At 37.6% G+C, this 15,184-nt stretch overlaps 2 protein-coding genes and 1 pseudogene across 3 annotated transcripts; 1 reads left to right on the forward strand and 2 right to left on the reverse strand.

Moving 5' to 3' along the window:
• Positions 1 to 1,062: 1,062 nt before the first annotated feature.
• Positions 1,063 to 11,807, forward strand: myo19 (myosin XIX). Its single transcript, XM_088440306.1, has 24 exons — positions 1,063 to 1,291; positions 1,949 to 2,099; positions 3,116 to 3,264; positions 3,333 to 3,446; positions 3,912 to 4,044; positions 4,123 to 4,192; positions 4,288 to 4,390; positions 5,038 to 5,134; positions 5,209 to 5,285; positions 5,351 to 5,441; positions 5,791 to 5,956; positions 6,107 to 6,180; positions 6,275 to 6,396; positions 6,691 to 6,804; positions 6,889 to 7,065; positions 7,344 to 7,481; positions 7,564 to 7,671; positions 7,742 to 7,812; positions 7,892 to 7,971; positions 8,475 to 8,623; positions 8,699 to 8,828; positions 9,847 to 9,932; positions 10,004 to 10,330; positions 10,409 to 11,807. Exons 1-24 carry the CDS (start codon positions 1,253 to 1,255, stop codon positions 10,520 to 10,522), a joined length of 2,880 nt encoding a protein of 959 aa, XP_088296432.1. The 5' UTR covers positions 1,063 to 1,252; the 3' UTR covers positions 10,523 to 11,807.
• znhit3 (zinc finger, HIT-type containing 3) lies at positions 11,711 to 13,435 on the reverse strand. Its single transcript, XM_088440309.1, has 5 exons — positions 13,220 to 13,435; positions 12,657 to 12,688; positions 12,518 to 12,574; positions 12,282 to 12,383; positions 11,711 to 12,109 (listed from the first exon to the last, which is right to left on the reverse strand). Exons 1-5 carry the CDS (start codon positions 13,426 to 13,428, stop codon positions 11,922 to 11,924), a joined length of 588 nt encoding a protein of 195 aa, XP_088296435.1. The 5' UTR covers positions 13,429 to 13,435; the 3' UTR covers positions 11,711 to 11,921.
• Positions 13,436 to 13,575: 140 nt separating this feature from the next.
• LOC148408857 (nuclear protein 1 pseudogene) lies at positions 13,576 to 14,670 on the reverse strand (annotated as a pseudogene). The gene is made up of 2 exons (XR_015868540.1): positions 14,321 to 14,670; positions 13,576 to 13,884 (listed from the first exon to the last, which is right to left on the reverse strand). The product of XR_015868540.1 is annotated as a nuclear protein 1 pseudogene (transcript).
• Between the last annotated feature and the right edge of the window lie 514 nt (positions 14,671 to 15,184).

The following is a 15,184-nucleotide window of genomic DNA, read 5'->3' on the forward strand; positions in this document are numbered from 1 at the left end:
TTGTCTTTAAACCTATCAAAGACACATGACGTAATGCTTTAACACAGTTTTTGCAATGCCCTCGAAAGAAAGAACCCCCCCCTCCACACACACACAAACACACACACACACACAAACACACAATTTTGGAACTCCTGCACAGACTTTGACAATGAGAGCACCGCTGCACCATCTGGTACCACTGAGGTGCAATTACACTTCACGTGGCAAAAGCAAAGCCTGACTCCCGGGGCCCCCACATTTAAAACACTTAAAAAAGCTGACAAAATGATAGAGCACACAAACAATAGCTATCTCCTCATAGTCCCAGCGATATAAATTTGGGTATTGTACCATTTTCTTTGACATCGTACATATTGGATCAAATTTATTCTGTTTCGTCTCTCACCTCAAAATTGGGCGCGATTTGACATGATCTAAAATAATCTAAAAAAGCAAGCTTTCAACATTTTTTGGACGGGGAAAATTAGTTCTATCTCTTTGCCTGTAAGAAATAGAAACGTTTCATGCAAATCAAAAATTCGAAATGGAGGCGACAGAAGGGACTCAACTGTACAATATATATAAAAACAACGCGAAAAAAACATTTTTAACCAGCCATAGTGTTTTTTTTCTGAGAGGGGCGCAAACTGGACTTGCATGACTTGATCACACCAAAATAACGTCACGAAAAATGGGGGAAATTAGTCAATTGTTGCATACTTATGAATGTTTTATACGACTGAAATAATTTACATACAGGTACGTGAATAAAAGAAATGTCCCATAAAATGAAATGTGAATATTTAAAAACTCGTATTTGGTATGTTTTATTTGATTTAAAAATCTACATATATGATTTAAATAGATCGCCATTAAATAAAATAATGAAGATTTAGAAGCTCTATCATTCATAAAGATTCTAAATGTACCATCAGCGCGAATAAGAGAGCATACCTGGTTGAAACTCCATACCAGTAGATGGGGGTATGAGCACTTAAACGTTTCTGGCCAAGCGCCATAAAAAATGTACTAGAAGAAGAGTCAATACTTGCGTGACGTCACAAGAAAGAGGGAGGGATTGAACGTGTGTGTGTCATCGGCTTCGGAGACAGTCGTGTTGAGAGTAAAGAAACTCAGGAACAGGACGGGAGTTGCCCTAGAAGAATTTGTCAGAATGGCCAAAGTCAGGATCCGCCGCAAAGTGGAAAAGGTTCTGTTTTAACAACTTAACCCTACGTTTAAACGCTTTGGCGGAGTGAACGCTAAACCCATGAGTTCTATGAGCGGGCACAGCAATGGAGGTGGAGCGGTAAGTTTGGGGGGAAAAAACGGGTCGACTGAGTTTGTATCAAAAAAACTTTTCAAGGAAACTCTCGTGACCGACTTTGATTCTTATTTCTATTGAAAACGTTGTTATTTGAACAGACGAACCAAAGTTTAAGCTTACACAGAGCCCAAAGAAGCAGTTGATTCAAAACTGTAAAATAGCATAAAACATAATTTGCTCAGTTACCTTTTCGATGAGGTAACACCTTTTTCTTTTACACTGAAGACTGAAATCGCACATGCATGTCAGTGCTTGTAGTGTGGCGTTATCTTTCTGCCGAGCGCAATTTTAGTTTGTTGCAAAATCCACCAAGATCGTGTAGGTGTATAAAATATTAATCATCATCATCATTTTAATAACTGGTCAATTTTATTACCCGTATGCATCAATGTAGTGTGTTTGCGAAAGCTTAACTTCTACATTTGTCCATACACCTGACATATCCAATCCATGCGATCCTAGAGGGATAAAGAAGTTGACAGGCTGAAGTGAAAGTGATTGACTAGATTAAAGAGGACACATTCAGTAGAGTGGGTGGATTATGTAGGTAAAACCTTGACCTGATTGTATGTGCTCAAACAAGTAGAATGTGACCTAAATAAATATTTCTTTGTCTTTGTCCTGGCTCATGCCATGTAGGTGCAAGGATCCGTACAGAGGTTTTCTTCAAAGGATCAATGCCTTATCGACTCACTTGAGGATGAAATCTTCGATTTTCTTATTGATGGTGAAGCTCAGCTGCACACATATGACGATCTTACCCAAGTCAATCCTGTGACGCCAACAACTGGTAACTATAAGAAATACAGTATACAGTACTTATTAAGTGCTCTTGGGGGCTTCATAAGACCACACACTTCCAGATATATTGCTAAAATAGCATTTTAAAGATGGACAAGATGTGTAAGTATAGTTTTTTTTTCTTTAATTGAACCTATGTGCAACACGGTGTTTTAACTCATTCACTGCAACTGACATGTAAATTTCCTTAGAGTTTTTTTTGCGACATCATAAAGGAATCATTGAAAAAAAAAACGCACCTGGGAACTGAATTTTCCCCCCAGATGATTAAAACATGTAAAAGTTTAAAATGGTACTGCTCTGACATTTCTAAGTCATTACAGCTGGAAGATCGATGCATTGGGTACATAGGTCTTCACTAAACAAATTTTGTAGCATAGAAAACTATAATAAATAAAATTTTTGAAATGTATTATAAAGGGACATATTATATTGATTTTCTTGCGCCATTCAGTTGAGCTGCCGTCGAACTATGTTGACAAAGAGAAAGTCTGTTGTTTACTAGTGTGTTTCACTTTGTCTTTTTTTGTGTCTTTTTCGTGTATTGTGTTCGCATATCTTTTTGACACTTTACAACATCTCACTTTGAAGGAAATACATCCACACATTTTTTGCTGTTTTCACATGAACATTCTTTGCATGAAAATGACATTGCATTTGCTTGCTGTTGTTGTTAATTTTTGAAACCATGTACAGTTGGAAATGTATTTACTTACGTCCATGGCGACTTTCAAATGGCGCTCTTGTTGGGCAGATGTAGTGCAAGCATGGCGGTTAGAAGGGTGAAAAAGAATATTTTTACAGTCATACTACGCTGAAGCAATCAGGAGTCAAATAAGATAAACGACCAGACATGAAACCAGAGCATTACATTCACCCAGCTATACAGTAGTTGTCAAAGATTTTTTTTTTTTTTGTCACACCAATGCAAAAAAAAAAAAAATGCCCCTATGTGTAAAGCACATTTCCTCATGCCAAATGAGACATAATGTTTTTGTGTGACAGTGCTTAGATGCCTGGAGGCCAGATACAACATGAATGTATTTTACACCCATGCTGGCTGCACCTTGGTGGCTATTAATCCTTTCCAACCTGTTCCTGACCTTTACTCCCTGGATGTGATGAAAGCTTATCACTGTACTCCCCAACTCAAGGTACGTATTTGCATGCACTCCGAGATGATTTCCAGATGAAAACCATATCAATAGATGTCTTTTTGCAGGAACCTAAACCACATATCTTTATTGTGGCGGAGGAAGCCTACAGGAATGTTCAAGGCCAGTTGGGACCAGTGGACCAGTCCTTGGTGGTCAGCGGGGAGAGTGGTGCAGGAAAGGTCGTCCTTCGCAACCAACCTCATGCAAGACACTTTTTTGGGCGAGGAGGGCTGATACAAATTCTTTGAGCGCTTTTGATATCACCCAAATGTGAACATTAACTTGAATACCCCTATAATCCATATCACTATTATTTTTTTTTGTAATATCTGTAAGATAACTTCAATTGACAGGATGAAGAAAAGTAACTTTAAATTTCCGAAAGAGTATTGCGTTATATTAGCATTGCTGCCTATTAAGTATACTGTACTTAAGTATATTATAGTATATAGTATAGTTAAGTTTACTCGGATGCATATGCGTCAAAGTTAAATATGTGCATTTGCGGCAAGCTTTTAGGCTAGTTGTTTATTTGCACCTGTTTTTTTTGGTCATCGTCGGTGCATTAAGCACCTCTGCTCTAGAGAGTTGATTAATGCTTGTTAACTTTTGAATCATGTTAAGTCCATTCTATTTCTTCACAGACCTGGACTTCTCGTTGCCTTATGAAATACTATGCCACAGTGGCAGCCTCCTCCTCAGTGGTGGAGAGTCAGGACACTGTGGAGAAGATAGAGAGGAGAGTGCTGGACTCCAACCCCATCATGGAAGCTTTTGGTACGACGGTGGTGCTGTTGTCTCCTAAAAATAACACCCATTTTGTAGGCACAAGTAAACATTTTGCCTTCCATGCAGGCAATGCGTGCACACTCCGCAACAACAACAGCAGTCGCTTTGGAAAGTACATACAACTGCAACTTGACAGGTTATTACAGCTGCCTGGGAGGAACATTTTGACAGATGGTGACTGTCTGGCACGTCGGTATACATTTAAATCTGTTCATCTGTTTTAATGTGAAGGTGTCAGCTTTTAGTAGGGGCATCTGTGCAGACATATTTACTGGAGAAAACCAGAGTTGCCTACCAATCAGCCAATGAAAGGAACTTTCATATCTTTTACCAGGTGATGGCCCAAGTGAAATTTTAATACTGATTACCCATAATCAATTTTGAATGAATGAATGATTTTATTTAAAAAATGTACTGTGTATAAAAATATATGTAGTTTGTATATACAAAATAGGATAAAATTGGATATGAAGCAGAACATAACAAAAACCGTACTGTGTTCGAAAATGAGTCGAAAGAAGTATAAATACTTTTTATTTTCTACCCTTTTATGTGTTCTTGTGTTATATCCTAATATTGCGACAGTATATGTACTGTGTATATATAAATACAGGATACATAATTATGCACATATACCCAATATATAAACACACATATACATATACAGTATAGCATATATACACTTTATAATAATGTATATAAACAAATACTTACAAAAATACAAACATATTAGTTACATATATCCCATATAAATGACACAATGCTAAATAATATCATAAATATAATATGGTATCCTGTATATGCATATTCTGCACCAGCATTTATATAAACACATTACACATACCGAATTTCTCCCAAGTACAAGTCCCCTAACCCCTTTTGTGTTATTTATTTATTTATTTTTAAGTTTAGGTCTCCCCATAGTTTACCTGTGCAAGTAGTGACAATTTATACATTCAGACTGGGTATTATGATTTTTAGATGATGAAAGCAGCTACAAAGGAGCAGAGAAAGGAGTGGAATATGCCACAAGGTCACCATTTTGTGTGGCTGCCAAATGTTGAAAAAACAATTGATGGTAGGTCTTTTGTGGATATAAAATAGTTCAAATTTTGCCAGCTCTAGTGACCACTGTGTATTTTTGTCCTGCAGAGGATTGTTTTCAAGAAACACTTGATGCGATGGTCCACCTGCGCATAATTGCAGAGAGGCAGAGAGAGATATTTAGGGTAAGTCTAATATTTTTATTTTGAATACTTGGTTGTTTTTTATGACATATGTTCTTTCGCTGTAGATACTAGCAGGTATTCTGCATCTGGGGAATGTGAAATTCTCAATATCAGCAGATGATACACAGCCGTGTGACATAAAGGAACAGTCCAAAGGTATTTCATGTACTGTATGCTGTAATTAAGTTTTATCAAATGGTATTTAAGTTTGTTAAGCTGTTAAAGTTTCAATCGACAGCACATCTCAATATCATGAAAAAAAATCAGTGGTTCATTCAAAAGTAAAGCATGTTGCTTCACTGCAAAAAGTATAATTCTTTCTTTTGGAAAAAAAAAATCCTGATTTAGCTTAGCTTGACGCTAATTTCAAATGCACATCTCAACAAATGACAATATTACATAACTTTTTCATTAACTTATTTATAATTGATCTACTGAAAAAAAATAAATGAACAGTTATGATATTTCGATTGTTTTGATTGTTTATGTGTTTTATGTGTTTTAGTGTCTTTGCATTCTGCTGCTGAACTGCTGCAAATTCCTGCTGAGAAGCTTCAGACATGTTTAAGTGTGAGGACATTAAAAGCGGGGAGGCAGAGTGTACACAAGCCTTGTTCCCAGGTTGAATGCTGCGTGCGACGAGACTGCCTCGCCAAAGTCATCTATGCCCAGTAAGTAGAAGCAGTTGATCATCAAATAATACAGTAAACACCCATGAGGCTGTTTGTCCTCTGTTGCCTAGACGTTTGAAAAGGTTAAACCATGATATCTTTTTGTTTACTGTATACACAAGTGAGGATGTTCCTTGTCATTCCACACAGATTATTTGAATGGTTGGTGACATTTATCAACAACAGCATTTGTGCTGACAAATCCACATGGTGCAATTTCATAGGTACATATAGGTTTATTTATTAATTTGGAGCACTTTATTTATTTTGATTATTCGTCTATCTAATTGTTGCATCTTTCATTTGTTTCCTATCCAGGTGTGCTTGATGTTTATGGCTTTGAATGTTTCCAAAGTAACAATTTGGAGCAGCTTTGTATCAACTATGCCAATGAAAAACTCCAGCAGCACTTTGTTACCCATTATCTACGAGCCCAACAGGTGCTGATTTGTTAGTTTGCTGTACTTTTTACTCATGGTGATAGTATTGTCAGGCCTTAAGTATCTGTGCACCGAACGGGTTGCCAGTCCATTGCCATCTTGGCTTATTACTCAAGTGCTTACTGAACTACCCTTAATGTTCTTGATCAAAATGACCTTTACTGAAGTAACAATGTTAAGTTTTGATATACACCTTCAGAACTTCAAGGTCTGGCTGTATCACCTAGTGTAATTTTTTGAAAAAAATATTTTAAATGCATGTATTTTTTTCACGCGTTTTTTTTCCCCCTCAAGGAGGAATATGTGTCAGAAGGATTACAGTGGTCCTTTGTCAAATACCAAGATAACAAGAGCTGTTTGGAGCTCCTCGAAGGAAGCCCAATTAGTGTGTTTTCTCTTCTTGATGAGGTAATTTTCTTTGAATTGGTGCTTTCCATGTTGTCCCCCCTTTTTAAAAAAAAAATCTCTGTAGTAAGGTGCCATGTTCTGTAGGAGAGCCGTCTCAATCGAGCCACGGATGCCGAGGTGCTCAGGATTCGTCTCGAGAAGGAGCTTGCTGCCAACGGCAACATCAGCTGGGACAAATTCAGCAAGGTGCCACACTTCACTGTGGCCCATTATGCTGGCAAAGTCACCTACAAGATAGAAGGCATGGTGGAGAAAAACAAGGTGTGTTAACATAGCATAACTCCTCTATTCACCTTCTACAGTTTTTGAGTTGCTCTGAATACTTTCTCCTACATTCCAAAAACCCACCTGTTAGGTCAATTTGAATGTGTTCTGGAAATAGGTTTGGTTTTGTTTGGTTTGGTAGTTTGGGGAGAATTCGACCTCTCATCCAAACTTAGCTGGCATAGATTCCATCAGCTCATCCATGACCTTAACGAGCGCACAAGCATGATATAAAATCGATGGCTCACATCCCACTAAATGACATTGTGTTTCAGGATCCTGTGGCACCTGAGATCATCAGTCTGCTTCATTTGTCAGATAATTCCCTGCTTCAGCAAATCTTTGCAGAAAAGCAAACCGAGAACTCCTCAAACAAGGGACTCAGTAAAGTCACAGTGGTGTCCAAGTTCAAGGTAGAAGCAATTTAGAATTTATATTGGCTTGTGTTGGTGTCAAACAAAAGTAGGCCTTCGACCAGTGTTTTTGTGTTCTCAGAACTCCTTGGAAAACCTAATGAGCATCCTCCACACAACAACTCCTCACTACACTCGCTGTATTAAACCAAATTCAGATTGCAAGCCATGCATATTTAAAAAAGAGGAGGTAAATTTGAACATAAAACAATTGTATTCTGTGTCAATAAGATGTTAAAAATGCTCCTGTGTGCTGCCAGGTGATCACGCAGTTGGAGGCCTGTGGGATTGTAGAGACAATACATATAAGTGCTGCTGGCTTTCCTGTAAGGTAAAACATATTTTTTCATCACTAATTCCTGTCATTTATTAATGAACATGTTTGTTAATTTACCATTGCTGTTGCACAGAATTCCATTCAAGTGTTTCATGCAACGTTATGGATGCATACTGAAACACTCAAATTCCAAGTTCGAAGCTCAGAATTCTGGTCAGTCTCCAACTTGTTATTGAATCGTCTAAAGATAAACAGATAATTTGGCATGTTTACTATGGGATAAAAGTGGTTTTATTTCCTCTCTTTAGGTCTTCTGGTTTATTCTCATTTCTCCACTCTTGCATCCTTAGTTAATCTGACCCAAACTTCTCTTGAGACATTTCACTTATATTAAACAGGATTGTCTAACAAAAAAAATGCAGCTTCTTTTGAAATTTCCAGGTAAATGCATGTGTTGTTTGGCCTTTGGTGCTTGCTCTGCTTAATGTTTTTTTTATTGGTAATTGTGCTTCAATTTCTGCTTGTTTTAACCCACTGTCAGGTACCTTTTGTGTTGAATTACTGCACTCTTATTTTGCACTTGCATGACTTCAAATCCGTATGTGCAAGTGATGTTGTGAAAATCATTTTTAACCCTGCTTAATTTTACGTCTGTGTGCTGAAAACCTCTGGTTATGGGGTGTGATTAACTCCAAATCGTTTTTTCTTGCAAAAAGTGAAGGCTGGCTGTGACAACGAAATGGATCTTGAAGAAGTTCAGAGGTTATTTGGGCTGTTGCTCCAACACCCTGCTCATAATATTAGAAGGGAAGCCAAATCTTTGGTGCATTATGGGCGGACCAAAGTGTTTCTCACACAGTCAATGGTGAGTAATCACTTAAGTCATTTACGCTCTTTCTCATACAAATATCCAATTTGTCGTATTGTGTTTGGCTAATAGTTAAACTTACTAGAAGATCAGAGGAAGAAGATCCTCTCCAAGTGTGCTTTCTGCATCCAGTGTTGCTGGCTGCGCTACCGACGCCGCAAACGGCAGGAGCGACGTCATTCTGCGACTCTAATTCAAGCAGGTAAACTTAACGCCTCAATAGGTCAAGCTGAGTGTTGTCTGTTGGCTCATTTGCTCTGTCTGGCCCCTTTTGACCTGTCTGGCCAAAGAGGAACCAGCAGGAAGCATCTTATCACGCTGATTAGCTCGTCTGTAGTTGTCAGACACAACACTAGCCAGTGTGATGAACAAGCATGCATTTTCCATAGTACAGTTTCTGCAAACTTTATCTAAATTCAACTTGCCTTGTGTGTAATATGTAGTCTTAGTATGTATTGGTGTGCAGAGTGCAGGCGTTTCATTAGGTACTTGTTTACATTTTATGTTTCCAACATAGACTAATTGTAACAGACATCCATCCATTTTCTATAGCGTTTCTGTTTGGATCTTTAATCTAAATTTGGAAGTTGAGAAACAGTTATTGTAACAGTTTTGAATTGATGAATATGTAGTGTACCATCTTCCCCCACTAGGGAGAGCTCCAGTACTACAGTGTTTCCCAATCTTTATCTCATACATACAGAATTGATGCACATGATATAAAAATATTATGGCTAGTGCAGAAAATCTAGATCTATAATTACAGATCTACACGACTGTACAACAGCAGCCTATCTGATTATACCAAACACAATGACAACCAATCAGTGTCCACTTCAGTGTGATTGACTGATTTGATTGATTTTCCAATTTCCAACCCCTATCTGAAGCGCGAGAAGCCTTATGTGTAATATATATACAATTAGATTAAAGCAATTAAAAATGACCCTTTAACTTTGAAGAATTTGTTGATGTCAATTTTCTGTTAATTTGACACCCTTACAACGAACTATGTTGGAGCTGTTTCTATTTAAGGGAAAATAAAGGTGATTTGCAGTCACCTTGTGGTATGTAGATAGTTGAAAAAAAAATAGGGGGCTGTCCATTTACTTGCTAAATTCTTGTATTTGTGGCTGGACTTCGTCTATTAGATTTCAAGATTCTAGTTTCGGATTACAATGCGGTCAAGCATTTTCATCTGATTTGTATGCTTCTTCCAGCGGTCCGCTCTTGGCTCGTCAGAAGGCGAGTCCAGAGATGGGACAGAGCTGCAGCACTTATTCAGAAATCCTGGAGGAAGTGGAGGGTAAGACTGTCAGGAGGGTGAGGCCTCACATGAGCTGGAAAGAATTGGTGACCTTTGAATTCTTATATCAGGCACTACTGACGTCATTGGCTGAGGCAGAGCTTGACGATGTGGAAGACCTCATGATGCAGGAGGACGTGCCGGAATTAAACGCCATCATCAGAGAACGGGGCTCGGTGCAGCTGTCTAGCGTTCAGGAGCCCGTCACAGTGCGAGGATGGCCTCTGGGGCTGGTTTTGCCGTCACCCCCATCCATCACGGTGTCCATGAGAGCCACGGGCTTTCACAAGATGATGTCTGTAGTGGCATCTCTCAAACTACCATCCAAGAGAGGAGAATACAAGGTGGAGACCAACCAGAACATGCAAGGGATCGCCTCCATTCGGGCTCAACCCAAGGTTAGGAAAGAGGGGTGTTTTTTTTTCTTATTTTTTTATTTTAAATTCTGATTAAAGTGCTTTTCAATCAAATTTTAGGGATCTGTCAAACTACACTGCCAACGGTCGCCACTTCTGTATGCAAACAGACAACCAGAGATGAGAAATTACGTGAGCGGCTTCAATGAAATCCTGCTGGAAAAGACACTCTAGGTTATCTAACACTACTGCCTACTTCCATGAACAAGCTGGGTTTGTAGTGAGGTTTTCATGTGACAAGAGGCAAATGTTCTCAGAACATTGTCATGTTATCTTTCATCATAAGGTGGCTTTTGAATGCAGTAATCAGGTTTTATACAGTTGTAAAAAATATAAACCCTGACAAATGGGTCAAAGGCCAGATCAGGTATTAAGACTACACAGTGTTTAACACAAGTTAGAGGAGCCAAATTCTTCCATATTGGCCTCGAGGAACTGATGACTTAAATCATTTCTACTGCAAGGTCTAAATGTGTGCATTAACATGTTTTTAGATCAAACAAGTACAATTTGGGAGTTAACTCTTTCAGTGCCAAGCATTATCAGAAAAGACAACCTAGAGTGCCTAGTATATTTTGCATTTTCACTCCTCTCTCTCGGCCGACAGAATATTTTTTAACATGTCTATGTAAACATGGGTGGTATCATATCAAAGATTGATTTCCAGTCCTTACTTAGAATTACAAGTATGTAACGTGTGTTGTATGTGTATAGACACTTCCATCCAATATTTAAAGTTATCACTGCAGTGCTCAGTTGGCTTAATATTAGATAAGCACTAGTCAAGGCTGTCAGCTACCCTCCATAAAAAAAATGTATTTGACGCAAATTTTATTATTTTATTACAATTTTAAAATACGGGAATTCTCACCCATGGCACTGAAAGAGTTAATGTCTGCTGCCTCACAGTTCTGGGGTTCTGAATCAAATTTCCGCTGACCACAATCAAAAAATGTTACAGGAGTGTAGATGTTGCCACTTTAGGTCAAATATCATTCACTCTGTTGTAACTTAAATCAGTGAAAACTACAAAAAGTACTTGCATTGCTGATAGGCTGCTATTATATTTAGTTGTAATGATTTATTATATAAAGAGAAACACTGACAAGCACACAAACAATTTTCTATGCTGCAGAACCAAAGTGGGTATGCATTGCTTGCACATCTAAAGCAGATAATTGCACATTCAAACCATCAAACAATTCATATGTGAATCAGGGGTTGCTTGCTTTAAAAAATGCACACCAGTGGAATATTTGAAACTTTCTTCTTCCATTTAGATTGAATATTTTTCTGATTTGAATATTGTATGATTTTATTGGTACATGCATGCTTTATGGAAAATCTGAACACATTTGTAACTTCTTTCTCTAGCTTTTAATGGGAGATGTACAAAAGTGTAATTATTTAATTGGATTTGAAATAAATAGATATTAAAAAAATACATGTTCAAGGTGAATGCCTCAGCATCCTTTGTGATCATTTTTGTTTCCAGGAAAAAAAAAAAAAAAACCCTTGTAAAAAAAAAAAAAAAAAAAAAAAGTAAATACAGCAGGTTTACCAGTTCATGACCTCAACTAAACTCCTGTGAGTTGGCTTCGTTTTCCACAACCGTCAAACATTGATCGGCAAACTCAACAAATAAGGGCTCCTGCATAGCCGCCTTCATTGCTGCTTCCTTGCTGTCTGCGCTGTCAATGGTCCTTATTAGTTCTCTTAGGTGAGGATTACAAAGAAGGTTCTTTAGCTCTGTTGATTGACCTGTAGAATAATACATTAGAGACCATTAATTGTGCATGTCCAACAAGTACACTATTATGACTTTTATTTATGGTAAGCCACAATTTTTCTCCCACTGACGATGCATTGCCAACCCACTCTCTAAGTTAAACTATCTCCTAGATTTTTTTAAAACAGAATTTTATATTCATACCCAACAATTGAAGCTTCTCTAGAGGTACGAGATCAGTGCTGTCATCTTCAGACAGAAGACCCTCCACGCTCCACTTGTTGGCTGGTTGAACGTCTGCTTTAACTAAAATAGCACATGACATTTTCTATTATTAGCAGGAGTAATGATAGTATATTGCTGTACTTTTTAGTCATTAAAGTGAGTCATTTTAACAATCTAATTTCTCTGATCATATTAAAAAAGTTAGTGGCTCATACCAGCACTAGCAGTGTCCTTTCTTCCACTGGATGTACGCTTCTTAGGAAGGCATGAGTCTGATGATGTATAGACAATACAAAAATGTATCACTTAATGAACACATTATCAACTTGGGATTTTACAACCATTGTTTCCTACCTTTATGCCTCTTGTAACAGGAAAGAGAACAACTGAAAAGGGAAATCTCGTTAATATACTGATTTTATAACGTATCATTTTTATGTATTTAAAATTAGTGCAACACGAGTACGCACGCAGAGCTTATTTCATTGTTTTATGTTAATATTTTGGTGATATGGCAAAAAAATTAAGCTTTACGAAATAATCATTTTCAATATCTAAAATGTGAAACTACCTTCTGGACCGATTTATTGTGTATAAGACATTTTTTTCTAAATTAAACTACAGCACTGTACTAAAATTGACATACAAACAATTATTGAGATGCCTTGGAGACATGTTTAATATTGCGCTTAAGAACCTCAGTGTAAACTAGATTAAAAAAGCACGTGTACAGAAGCCTAATTTATGAACGCACATCGACGATTCAAGTGACTGATTTTAGAAAAATATTATCCACGTTTGTTGGTTTGATTCTATGGTGCGCGTGCTTAATTTAGCACTCGTAAACGCGATCCAAAATAAGCGAGGAAGAGCGCATGTGTTAAAAAAAAAAAAAAAAAAAAAAACTCGTTACTTACTATTTTATATCACAGGCAGGACATCTGTATTTTGGTGTTTGTTCGCTGCACACTTTGCAGAGCTGCATCTTGGAACGACAAGTGTTCGTGTTAAACGAAGGTTTATGTAGCGCTAAAGCGATTTTAAGAAGACACGCTGGGTAACGACCCGGAAACACTTCCCTAGTTCCACTTCCTGGAAAATTTCCTTTCAAGAGAAAAGTAAACATTCACGGGTATCTTATAAAAGTAATGCAGGATTCAAATCCCTTAATTAAGAATATCCAATAAATGCTCAAAATGTAGACCTGCTTTTAAACAGACAAAATATTTACAAAAATTGTAACTATAGTACATAAAACAGCACAGAAACAAAGTAATGCGTAAACTCAATTTTATTCCATTAAAATACAGTAAAACTTTCCCCACTCAAAAGGAATACCTTCACCTTTACAAATGGGTCACATACACACATGGCTGACCTATTTAGCCCAACACAAACTATTCTTGCACAAATGTAGCTTGAGATCATCAGATCCGGTTACAGAGAATGAAGGAGTGGGAGACACAGAGCTGTCAAGTGACATGATTGGTTGGGCGCGGTTATCACACTCAATCACTTGGACAGGAAAGGAAGAATAATCTTGGCCACAGTCAACATTAGGCATCCGACACCAGGTCCAGACCTATGTAAAAATAAAACAGTCAAAATATTCCTCAGTTAATTTGCACTATTAAATTAACCTCCAGTGTTTGGCTTTAATCATTTGTGGTGTGGAAATAAATGCCTGTTCACCGTATATCTTAACTCAAACAGGGTTGCTTATTAGTTTATTAATTCCTACGTGAACATCTACCCTGAATTTGGGGTAAATTTCTACAGCAAGCAGGTACAACGAGTTCCCACACCGTAAAGATATGTAGCCACCTGTCAACAAGATCACTGGGCTGCTTTTGTATTATCCTTGAAAAATGTGAAAAGTGCGCATCTGACGTCACTTACAAGGCCACACGCTAACGCAAACGCACTCCTTGTGTGTTTGTTTACATGACAACAAGGCTACAATAAAAAAAAAATAAGCCACCAAAATTAAGTCATCCTTTTCAAAACCTTTGAGTTACCTGTAAACAACAGAAGAGACGAATCGAGAGACATCAAGTAGACGAGCTTTTGGTTCGCCTGCGTTTCACCTCACTGTTATAAAATTTAGTCGCAATCTTTCTTTCGTGTCCGGCGGGGCAATGGCGATTGGTATTGAGCTCGGTTTCTTTCTTGGATCTCCCTTTTCCACCGACGTGGCACGAGTATTCATTCAGGTTGTAGTAGTCATATTGGTCGTAGTAAGCTTCCTCAAAAGAGAGTGTTTCGACGTCGGTCGCCATTTGTGCAGGCTAAAATAAAAAAATAAAAGGACAGCTGTTGCCGCAGTATGATCTGACTCCGGAGTTGTAAACACGCTATGTCACAGTGTTTATATACGTTCACGTCAAGTCACGTGACGCTGTGTTAGCTCACGTGACATAAGAAACGTTGCCCCTCGTCATTCTTTTGTACGACTTTACAAAACAAATTGAGCGACAAGCCAAAAACATTTTAACTACTTCATGACGTGTAAATAAAAGTATTTAAGGTTGATTTGATAACAAATTTAGTAATTTAATAACATACAAATGTTATTTTGGAAAAAAATCGACATTTTAATTCGTATGAATCGCTATTTTAAACAATCCGCCGTTTTTCTTTTATCTTGTGCAAGATTAAAAACATGTAACGTTAAAAATAAAACAGGTAAACTACAGCTGTATAATACAATTATTTACCAGTACCAAATTGATACATTTGCCGATGGACATCGGTTCAAGGAGACATTGAAAACGAAATCCAATAGGTTAATGCACCAGACAGTTTTGAACATTATTTGTGTAGAATTTATTGACCGCCTAAGATGCACATAACATACCGTCAAACACAGTATTCTTCGTTAT

This window comes from Hippichthys cyanospilos, chromosome 18 (genome assembly GCF_059441005.1).
Source record: "Hippichthys cyanospilos isolate Australia breed blue-spotted pipefish chromosome 18, RoL_Hcya_1.0, whole genome shotgun sequence".
NCBI classification, from domain to species: domain Eukaryota; kingdom Metazoa; phylum Chordata; class Actinopteri; order Syngnathiformes; family Syngnathidae; genus Hippichthys; species Hippichthys cyanospilos.